The 12,087-nt window shown below is 36.9% G+C and overlaps 1 protein-coding gene across 1 annotated transcript; it reads right to left on the bottom strand.

Moving 5' to 3' along the window:
- Nucleotides 1-1,936: 1,936 nt before the first annotated feature.
- Nucleotides 1,937-3,615, bottom strand: LOC117406339 (trophoblast glycoprotein). Its single transcript, XM_034010281.3, has one exon. It carries the CDS (start codon nt 3,407-3,409, stop codon nt 2,336-2,338), a length of 1,074 nt encoding a protein of 357 aa, XP_033866172.3. The 5' UTR covers nt 3,410-3,615; the 3' UTR covers nt 1,937-2,335.
- Between the last annotated feature and the right edge of the window lie 8,472 nt (nt 3,616-12,087).

Here is a 12,087-nt window from a genome sequence, read left to right as displayed (position 1 = left end):
AGGTCCTGGGGGAGATGCGGGAGGCAGGCATCATCAAGCCGTCAGAGCCCATGGACTGTGCCCGTGACCTTGGTTCCCGAAGAAGGATGGAGAGTGGCAGTTCTGTGTGGACTACCTGCGGCTGAACGAGACCACCCGCAAATACTCGTACCTCCTGCCCCACATTAATGAGTCCCTGGATTTGGTGGCTGGCTCATCATGGTTCAGCTCACTGGACTTAAAAATCGGTTACTGGCAAGTGGAGCTCGCTCCTGCAGCCCGGCCTTCTCCACCGGCCGAGGATTATGGCAGTTTAAAGTCACGGAATAGGCGGTGACTTTAAACTGCCATAATCCTCAGCCGGTGGAGAAGGCCGGGCTGCAGGAGCGAGCTCCACTTGCCAGTAACCGATTTTTTAACCGCAGACCAGCAACAGCTATGAGGGTTCCTGGGGCTTGCTTCTTACTACCAATGATTTGTTGCCCCCGCACCACCAGTTGCTGTGGAAGGAGGAGCCGTTCAAATGGACTGAGGCTTGTCAAAGTGCTTTTGACAGCCTACAGGAAGCGCTAACCCAGGCGTCTGTTAAATTGTTGTATCCACAATAGATCTATTTAAAATCATTTGATTTTATATTGAACCACTTTTAGAACACACTGCTACCCGCTGACAGTAATAAACACAAATAATTTTTTCAGAGAAACTTTGGTTATAGAACCCCCAGGAGCCTTGTTCAAGAATTGTATTAATAAAGTGAAATGCCCTTTAGTAAATTTTTCTCTCAATAAATTGGTATTTTCCCCAAATGTTGCTTCAGAGTATTTTGAGAATAAGAAATTGGAAACCCAGCGTGTTCTTTTTATTTGTCATTACCATGAATACTCTTCAGGCAGGCTAACAGGGCATTGGCAATCTAGTTTCACCCAGCACAGCAATTTAGTGTCATATTCAATACAGTCATGTGGGCTCAATTAATGGCATTGATATAAGTACTACATATTTTATAATGGCTACGGCACAGCCCTCAGTTTTATTCATATCAGGCCATAGTTGTTTTGTGGTCATGGCCCAATAAAACTAAAACTGATCTTTTACAAACTTGGAAACACCGACCAGGAAGGCTGCTAACTAAGGTTTTGATTAATATAGTACTGTACAGAATGCCTTCATTGCTACAGTAATGTGCAATCTTCTTAACCCCTGTCTACTGGGGTGGAATGTAAAGCAACAAACATAATTGGATATACTGAATGTTGCTATCTGCAGAGCATTTTCACTCTTTTCAGCTTTTAACAAAAACTTTTTTTTTTTGTACTTTTATATAGGCTATTTAACCTAGGTTATTTTTATTTTCAGAAATGTGCCTGTCCTTTCCATTTCACCACACACACACATATTTCAGTTTTCTGTAATCTCATGGCTACTTTTGTTCTAGATGGATTATAAGTAATCTGGTTTTCCGGGGTCCAGAATGAGACATTGCTTTTCAAGTTCAACACCTTCCTTTCGTAATTTGTCACCAACTTGCAATCCCTGTAGCCTGTAGCAACATAGTGCTTTTGCTTTAGCATGTGACTTCTACATTTACTAACATGTTAATTGACATCCTAATACCAAACCTGGTGAGAATAATTATGTTTTCACTTTAATTAGTACAAAAGTCATGATTGGTCATTTCTTTCTTTTATCAGAAGGCTTCCCAACCCTGGTCCTGGGGACCCCCTGTGTCTTCTGGTTTTCATTCCAACTGAGCTCTCAATTACTGAACAAGACCCTTAATTTAACTAATACTTTGCTTAATCAAACCGTTTTAATTGTTCTCAGCTCCTAAAAAGTTGCAGAGTTCAAGTTACTTATAAAATGTTATAACTTGAAACCTGCAACTGTTTTTATATGCTGTACACTATAATGTTTATTTTGGTAACACTTGTGTTTTGTGTACTCATAGTAGCAATAAGAGACACTATTTGATTTTATAATTTATACATATTGGGGATAACACACATGCCGCTGAATGCTATCTTTTAGTGATATGACAGAGTTGTGGCAAAATACAGTTTATAGGAATATGACATTTGAAAACAATGCACATTCGGTTTTAAAAGTGACAGAAATGATACAAAGATTGAATTATTATCTCTTTACTTTAATCTATAATTTACAAACTTAAAACAACAATAAATGAACATTGCGCTATAGTCAATAGTCACCTTACTTTCTTACTGTAGTAAACACATACTCAGTTTTTTCAACATAAACTAGCAGATTGCAGTTACAGTAGTGGGGAACTTGTATTTGTCTTCCAGCTGTTAAGTATCCAGCTTATATATACTGTAATTACATTTACAGTAATTGATTATACAGCAACACTGGCGAGTCTAGGGTCGGAATCATGTTCATATCTGTAATGATATACCTCCATTTGGTCACGACATGCTTCTCTAATGTTGTTCAACCATCTTTTAATACCTTTCCTATTCAAGTACAAGACCATGAGGAAAATGACCCCGATCAGCGCTAATACAATACCAAGGAATACATAGGACACTGTTTCCAAATCCGCATTTCCGCATTGCAGATCCTCCGTTTTGAGTTTCAAAACTAGCGTTCCATTTAGGCGCTCAGGACCAAAACACCTGAGGTGACCGGCATCTGGGACCTGGGTTGTGTTCTCTAGCCATAAATATAACGTTTCCAGGCTGCAGTCGCACATCAAAGGATTAAACTGTAAGTAAACTTGAATTTTCTCATGTTGTGACCATTTTAAAATGATCTCGGCTTCCACAGTCTTAAGGGAGTTATTGGTCAGATCGAGGGCTTTAAGATTCTGCGAGGCAAATAGTTTGGTAGGGAGACTCGACATTTTATTACCTGATAGCTCCAGCCTTGTGAGACTGCTCAAACGTTCAAAGGTGAGAGTATTAATGATCTGATTTCCAACAGAATAGTACAAAGATGTATTCAAACTTAAAATATTCAGTTTGTGTAGCCCAAAAAAAGCATCGTCGGATATGTAAAGTAACCTGTTGCTGCTTAAATCCAGTGTTTTGAGATTGGGCAAACCTTCAAATGCGAACGCTTCAATACACTGAACGTTGTTACCAGAAAGCGAAAGAGTGGCAAGATGATGTAGCGACGTCCCGTTTGTTGCAAAGGCGCCTCTTGTTAAAGTTGTAATATTGTTTCCATTCATCTTCAGAGTTTCAACCCACATGGGGATGTCGTGTGGTAACTTACTGAGGTTCATGTCAAGACAGGTGACAGTCCTTGCATTTTCAAAGCAATCGCAGGAGGATGAGCACGCAAAGTCAGTCCGTGTCAGCAAATACAGCATGCAAATCACCGAAACCCAGCAGAAACATGGTCGTTTGGGAATACGAAACGCGATGCTGTTTCCATGGAAATATAGCCAAAGCTTTCTTCTTGCCATTTTGTGTTAAATTCCCTGTAGCAGTATAACAGCATCAACAGTCTGACATGTCGTTGCACGCAGACACGGTTATGCGATTTTTAGATTCTGCATATTGTTGATTTCCTATATGTTTTATAAAAATGAGATGACCGAAGGAGCTCAACCCCAGGTTTTCACAAGCACAGGCTTGCTTCTGACTTTTATTAAAGCTCAAACCCATCTGCTATTGGAACTCTCCAGCAGACCAGCAGGGTAGGTCACTGTCCTTATGGTTAGAAATAAGCCTCGCCTCTTTTTGTGATGAAAACTGCAGTTGATAGTGTATATGTAAAAAGCTAAAATAATGGGAACAGACATTTTCTTGCAGATAGTTCTGGCCAGTATAACAATGTGTCTATTTACATAGGAGCTATATGTGCAAATTATAGCTCATACTGTTTGCTTTAGTTTAATTCAGTTGTTTCTTTATCACTCCCTCTGCCCCAGTCCTTGTTTGACTGTGTTGCATGGGACTAGTACAGTTGAAGCCATCAGTACAATTACTTGATAAGTCTCACTCTTTAAGTATATGCCATCACAGTAAATAGTCGTACTGCAGTATAACACCTTCATTTATGTCACACTAAATAATGTACAGTACAATGCCATTACCACCTTTCCATTTGCATACTTGAAGGTGGTTGAGTATTCTGCAATATTTACTTTTCCATATTTCTCTTACCTTTTTTTGTCCCACCCAATTAAAAACCTTTCTGTCATGATTTCGGTATTAAAGGGCTTTAAAAGCAAATCTTTTGACCTGAAAGGGCATTGACCTAGAGTTGACCTAGTGCAGTATCTCTAGGTTACGCTGTGTTGCAGAGTTGTTCTCTGTTGCAGAGTTGTTCTCTGTTGCAGAGTTGTTCTGTGTTGCAGAATTGTTCTCTGTTGCAGAGTTGTTCTCTGTTGCAGAGTTGTTCTCTGTTGCAGAGTTGTTCGGTGTTGCAGAGTTGTTCGGTGTTGCAGAGTTGTTCTGTGTTGCAGAGTTGTTCGGTGTTGCAGAGTTGTTCTCTGTTGCAGAGTTGTTCTGTGTTGCAGAGTTGTTCTGTGTTGCAGAGTTGTTCGGTGTTGCAGAGTTGTTCTGTGTTGCAGAGTTGTTCTCTGTTGCAGAGTTGTTCTGTGTTGCAGAGTTGTTCTCTGTTGCAGAGTTGTTCTGTGTTGCAGAGTTGTTCTCTGTTGCAGAGTTGTTCTGTGTTGTAGAGTTGTTCTGTGTTGCAGAGTTGTTCTGTGTTGCAGAGTTGTTCTCTGTTGCAGAGTTGTTCTCTGTTGCAGAGTTGTTCTGTGTTGCAGAGTTGTTAGCGTATATATTGTGTTCCTCTTAGATGTGATTTTTATTTATGTTGTTTTTTTTGTTGACCAAGCACTTGTTAACAGTAATGGGTGTTAATTTATTTATATATCTGTTTGTTGTTGCTGCTAGTAGAGGTCTGTTAAATTTGTATTTCCATAACTGCACTGCTGTTGTAAATTAATGGGATGAGGTTTATGCTATAGTGTGACGGGGTACACCCCGCCCCTGTGTGTATTATGTATTATTTTGTATTTGTATTTTGTATTTACCCAGTTACAACTTAATTTGATTACCAATTATCGCCGTTAACCATTTTATTACCTACAGGTGTTGGCAGAAAGTCTAGATTGTTATAGACCAGCAGCCTTTAGTGGTCATTCCACTGGTAGTACAGGCTGTTTAGTTACCCATTTTACAACATAGGAAATGGCTCTACTTAAACAGAGGTTTTACTGTATATATATAAAGGGTGAATGTGACAGCAAAGGTCGCATCAAACATCATGTCAAATAGCCTCATGCGCAATTGAGGTGTAATTGAATAAAAGAGCAGTGATTCATGTGACAAGAAGACGAGAGAGAAAAAATAAACTCAATGGCTTCCTTCCAGATAAGTGGGGAAACAAAGCCCTTCAGAAGTCATTTTGAATGACTGATGGACTATATCACCCGGAGATCCTGTTCAAGCTCTCCTTATCACTGCCAGCTGACAGTGTCATCTGAAGGAGACATCAATAAAAGGCTGCAATTACGTTATCACCAAGGACTTAGCACCTTGGCCCTGAGCGTATCTCTGGCACACTGCCTGAAGCCAATTTTATTATAAAAACGGTAATAAAATACCCCTCTAATGATATTATAATGTACCCTGCATGCTATCTCTCTGTGATATTGGAACTGGCAATCGATCTAATGAGAACTTGTAAACAAAGCTTTTTATTTTTATTTTATGCAATTGCACTGTACGCTATTTTGTAACATTTTACATAAAACTGCACATGCTTTCTGTTGGTAACCTGATAATACTATTACTACTACTTCTAGTGATAATACTACTACCGGTAGTACTACTATTACTACTACTACTACTACTACTACTACTACTACTACTACTACTAAGGACTAATGTGTACCCAACTGTGCATATTATATCTGTAATTCTATCTCAGGTTTCCGGTGACATATAAATCATGAGAGTGATGTATCTATGTCCAAACCAAGTTTCATCACAAATAAATAAGAGATTCTGTAACTTTTAATAAGTTGAACTAAAGAATGTTTCATTACAATTGGACAAGCAGTGTATACAAGCGTGGCATCAGACAGTCAGACACCCTCTATGTAGTATTAATTAACTATACTGTACTCATTTTAGAACTGGTAGAACTTGATTTTTGTACAACTCAGATGTAGCTTGAGTTACTCTTTCTCACAGGCCTCATAGGTCTCATCCAAAATTGACTTTCTGGAATATACTACAAAGTTTAATCACAAATGGTTGATCGGTTCAGTAAGTAGGGGTGCGCGGAGGATCTGTCACTCATACTTGTACTCGGAAACCAGTACCCACATGAATACTCGTACTCGAATGACATCTCTGGAAGTGGGCGGTGCTAACTTCACGAGCAACTCTGGAATATATCTTACCTCTGTGATGATAAAAAGCAATATACAGTACTTTTGCTTTTCGTTTCAACAGGCTAAATGTTTTAGACACAAAATACAGTAGCTGTTCATTCTAGGTATACCTTCTTTTTTTCTGCTGTAAGAGGATGTTCCAATAAATCAAGAGCCCTTATGGGGAATAAAAAACGTATACCACAAACAATCATTCAGTATTCTGTTTGTACCACAAGTGCATGTTTAAAATAAATAACAATACAATTATTATTATTTATTTATTTTTTAAAATAAATTCATTCAGGGATTATTTTACCTGGCAAATAGTTACTTTCATTGTCAAATGACTATGCCTCGACGCTGATTAATTTCGAACTCTGTTTATGGCCTCTTCGCAACTGTCTTTTTAGATAGAACCTTGAGCACAAGGTTTGCAGGGTCTTTGTTGTTTCCTACTGTTACCTGTGTCAATGAATGGGCTACAGGCTGTTTTATTTAATGTATTTTTGTTTTCATTGTCTTTAAGGAAACTTTAAGGTTAATTTTCTCTGGTCTCTGTTGTTTCCTATCATTCGGTCACTGGTCATTTCTTAACTGAACTCATTCACAAGGAAATCGAGTGGGATAACGAAAATGTATCTTGCGTTAGACATACCCACGCCTGTTGTATGCATTTTAATAAATTATATTCATTTTGAAAATGTGTTAGGAAATCCTTTTTTCAAAGTGAAAGTAATATATATCTGAAAAAAACATCTGAGCCGAACGTTCTGTCTGTCTGATCTCACCAATGCAAGACAGAATGACGCTTAGTTCCACGTGTCAGAGCATTGGTGCCCGCAGCTGCACTCATGTTACGCACAGTGCACAGCATTGGTTTGCAAAATTTTGGTTGCATAAGTGTGGACTTGCATATAATCTTGTGCGATCGGTTGTAGCGAAACAGACATTTTAAGCATATAGGACTGTACTGTTTATTTAGTGGTAGTAATGAACAAATGGAAGCAGATAAGTTTGGTTGAAGCTTGAAAAGTAGCAAAAATCTTTCTTCTGATGACTCAGAATGTCAGAGGGAAAAGATCAGTAAAAGCACCGAGCTGTCTGTTTAAAGTGCCAGAAATATGTTGGCGGTATTGAATGTTAGTACTGCATTACCTGAATTCTGTTGCTCAGTGCACGTGTATACAAGTTTAACTTGTATTTTAATTTTATCAGTCTTATATTAAAAGGAATAATACATTTCTTAATGATTAACACATAATTGCCAAGTTGTGTTTTATTATTATTATTATTATTATTATTATTATTATTATTATTATTATTATTATTATTATTGTTGATGTTTTATTTTTTTAACTGCCTATTTTGTCACAATGTAAGATAAAAAAAAGTTTATGTTTCTATGCCATGCTTAGGGGGTGAGTAATGATTACATTAGTTGTAGTGATGGAAATGGAAAATGGAAATGGAAATGGAACCAACATAACCGATTTGTGAGCTAGTTTTCCTCCTAGTTTAAGTCTGTATTTCAAATAGGTTTATTTGTACCTTTTGTTGTTGTCGTGGACTATTTGGCTGTCACTGTAGTTGCTGTTCTGTCTCGGTGGCAGTGCCCTGTGTTTATTCATTTTTAGAAAACGAAACGGTGATGCAATTTGATTGCAGTTTTCTAATGTGACCGTGTAGGTGCTGTGAAACTCAGGAAAGAAAAAAAATGTAGCACTGATTGGCGGAAACACTTCACAGCATGTTGATGCAGAGTCGTTATCGGCATGAGATGGGATGTCGTTGTGCTTCAGTTTTGCATGCCATGTGAAAGATTTCTGTGTTAGAGAATTTGTCACACTTGTCCCTCCTCCTTTCTACTTGTATGGGCTCTCTAGCTCTAGACTTGAGATTGATGGTAGACACTGCCCTACTGGAACCAGGAATTGATTCATTGCATTTTTTACATACTCCCCACCCCCACCCCCCCTCAGCAATAGCAAAATTATTTGTGTATTACTTGTACATGGAAACATTGCCACATTTGTCACGAATAACCGTTTGTACTCATTACTCAGCACACTGCTTGTAAAAAGTCTAATATACATATGGGTCAAATGTTTTCCACAACCCTTATATATTTATCCTTTGTGAACTACTTAGTTACACAGAGTGCTCCAGTTAATTAGAATTAAAATCAAGTCAAAGACAAACATTTAATTAAATTTAGCTATTAATTTTGCACAAGTAAACCACTAAAAACAAAGCTACTTACTGTAGATAACTCCTCAAAGTGAAAAGCAGCAGAGTGGACTAATGCAGAATCAATTCCTACTTTGATGACCTACCCAACCTCCGGTGTAGGATTTAATCCTCTTTGGATGGATGTATCCTGACTTTCACATCTGACTTCTCCAAATCCCATGATAATTGAATTTAACGATGATAGATTCGTTTACTAAGAGAGAAAGCATACTAACATTATAATTCATGTGTATTTTTTTGTTTTAAAAAAGGCTGTACTGTTGTCAAATGAAACACTCTAAATAATTAATTGAGTATGATTGCTTAGCAATATTTGCAATATTTTTACAATCAATTGATCATAACCATAGGGGATTCCCAAATGCATAAATATTTTTTTCAGATTTCGAACATAGAGCACTGTGGATATGTTGGCAAGACTCCAGGAACAAATGTAGTGGTTTATTGGATACTGTAAATAACCCATCTCATTGAGTCAATTTATGTGGAATGTCTCATGCAGCATAAGCAAACAACAAGGTCAAATGTCCAGAAAGAATGCAAGACAAAACTAATTTATAATAATTATTTGTCTAAAGAAGATTTATTCTCTTTAATTGTATTTAAATCATGATGTATCCCTAATGTTAATATTAACAAATAACTGGCAAAGGCAAATAAATCTACATTGTGGCTACTACAGCCCCACTCTCTTCCTTTTGATCTGTTCCATCTGTGGCAGTTCATGTTACATGATGTTAAATAAAATATCTAAATTATGTTCATATTTTTTTTATTATTATTATTATTATTATTATTATTATTATTATTATTATTATTATTATTATTATTATTATTATTATTATGTCTCAATCCTAAAATTCTAGGTGATGCAAACTTTTGGCTATAGCTGTATATGCCTTACAGTGAATGAATGGTGTAAGATGTATGTATGCTATTTAGGTCAGGTGGTGAGTGTTTTCTATAGTATTTGAACTGTTAATTTTCATTAATATTAAACATAGTTTACTAACTGGAGGGAATATATGCATCTAGTTATGGGTGCCAGAAATCTTTGATTTGTTTTTAATTTCTGAAATCTGGAGATGACGTGCTCATGGAAAGCAAAATTGCTCTCTGCTACAGGAAATGACCTTGCAGAGATTAATGCAAGAGCCAGCTGATCTCGTCACATAAATTAAATTAATGGAGCAAGTCTGTCTGCAGAGGAGACTGGGGCAGCCTGCAGAGAAGGAAATGAAGAGAGTTCATCCATCCACATTTTAACACTTATCAGATTATAGTTTCATTCTGGAAAGAAGAGTCATTAAATCTTTTGAGCTTGATTCATACTAGGCATGTTCATTTTCATATTTTAATATAATGAAGAAAAGATTAAGTGGAATAAACATATTTTTTCTTGGTGAAAGTAGCAGTTTTACATCTGTAACACATCAGGGTTAATTTGTAAACAACAAGGTACCAGATCTTATAGTTAAGGAAGAGGGATAGCGTTTTTGTTTGTAGATCTAATGTACTGACCTTGATTTAGTAGCTTCCCTATATGCTTCATGTTGTGGATCAGGGTTTTATTGTTGGTGTCGGTAGCTGCATGTCAAGCTTTGCCTAGCCGAGTTTTAACATAATCTTCAGGAGCGACGACAGTGTTGTTGTTAAGAGTTCTAGCTTTTTGGCGTTTTGCCGTTTGAGTTGTGAAAAAAAACAACTAATACTGTAATTTTCTTACTCTTTTATCATTCAATTCACGGAACAGGAAAGCGTTTTTTAATGTACATGTATATAGAGTTTAAAAAAAATATATATATATATATATATATATATATATATATATATATATATATATATATATATATATATATATATAAATAAATAATTCAGCATTTACAAACTTTATAATTCTTGCTTGTTCACCAGATCTTGGATCTGGTGCTATCCAGCACAAATTAACCCCTGTAGCACATTATATTCAATTGAATATATTAAATCTTAGTGGACATACTGTATTGAAAATACTTGTGTAGAACCTGCACAATTATTTTATAGTATAAAAGCATGTGCACGAGGCCGGATCCTGAATGCCGAATTCTACCAAATGGTATATTTGGTGGTTTTAGGGACTTGCTTCCATTCTTGACTTGTCTTGCATTATGACTGCAGCACCAACAAAAACATATCACAGTTCAGTAGTTCGGGACAAAATGTGGAGTATGCGATTTTACAGAGAAGTGTGTTGTATATACACATTCATTTGGCATAAAACCTAACTTGGTTTGAGGGCTCGCTGCCTGGCCGGCTGTACAAGGCGAAGACTCCCATTGATAAAACCTAGAAATTGTTTTTAAGACAGGTGGAGATGGGGAGGTGGTGGGTTATGATGAAATCGAAACACAACTGAGAGGTAAGTGAAGAGGGTATTTATAGTGCTAACAATCTTAATTAGCTAATGCGTAAATTGAATGATTCAATTTGGTGACACGGAGATTGATGTATGACCCTCCTCCCAAACTTCATTTATTGAAAACGACATGTTACCCACTAATTGAGATTAGTTGCGATAATAGCTTGTAGCTTTTTTTTTTAAATGACAGTAAATGTGTTGAGTACACTTTATGACATTACCTTACAGGAGAACACAGTACAGTTATGTTTGCAGACCCATGATATATTGGAGACTGTATATTATAATACCAGCTGTTTTTCAAATCCTCTTTCTTATACCGGTCAATGCTGTTATAAACTGTCTTAATTAAAATGGTTTGTGGGACTGTAAAGGGAGTATCAGAATCCACTGATAGTACGAAAGATGGAGGCTGTTGTTTAAACAGAGCTCAGAAATACACAGAACAAAAAACTGCAAGCTGGAAGCTTCAACAAAAGAAACCGCCTGTGATGCTTCACCCAGACAAGACATATAAAAAACAAAGTTTCCCTAACAAAAGAAACACACTTCCACAAATCCCTTTTCCATTGATGTACAGAGAGTAGAATGCCAAAATATTAAAACAAAAAATGAAGTTGATTTCTCACAGGATTTCAACATTTTTCTTGCCATTTAGATTTTTTTTTGTTTTTTTTTGTTACAGATTTAAAAAAGAAATATTCCCGTTTCCCCTGGGGTGCTGACAGTTAATCAGGACATTTTGTATCGTACCTTTATTAACTGGCTGTCAAGCCCAGCTATTTCAGATTACAATGGGTGAAGTCAAGCAGCAGCAACAGCAAATAAACCTTGAGCTCTGCTTCCCGGGGATTAGCATCAAATAACATTATCAGGCACCACTAAATTTGGAGAGCTTATAAATCGCTGCTGAAAATGTTTTTTCAGTCTGATGCCTGTCCTTTTGGCAACACCACTGTACTGTGATATTTTTGGGCACAACTGTATAGGCCAATGTATAACAGACTATGATAACTTTCAGTTCAGGCACTTAAGGCCATTTTATATACAAGTTTAAAGAGTAAGTAGGGGGGTTCCGACAAATATAGAGGTACACATC

The sequence above is a fragment of the Acipenser ruthenus genome, chromosome 8 (assembly GCF_902713425.1).
Source record: "Acipenser ruthenus chromosome 8, fAciRut3.2 maternal haplotype, whole genome shotgun sequence".
Lineage (NCBI taxonomy): Eukaryota > Metazoa > Chordata > Actinopteri > Acipenseriformes > Acipenseridae > Acipenser > Acipenser ruthenus.
The sequence above is the reverse complement of the archived record's forward strand: the minus strand, read 5'-3'. Positions and strand labels throughout refer to the sequence as shown.

What these genes read in the sequence shown, in the direction of transcription:
- LOC117406339 (XM_034010281.3), bottom strand. Translation starts at nt 3,409, where the DNA reads ATGGCAAGAAGAAAGCTTTGGCTATATTTCCATGGAAACAGCATCGCG.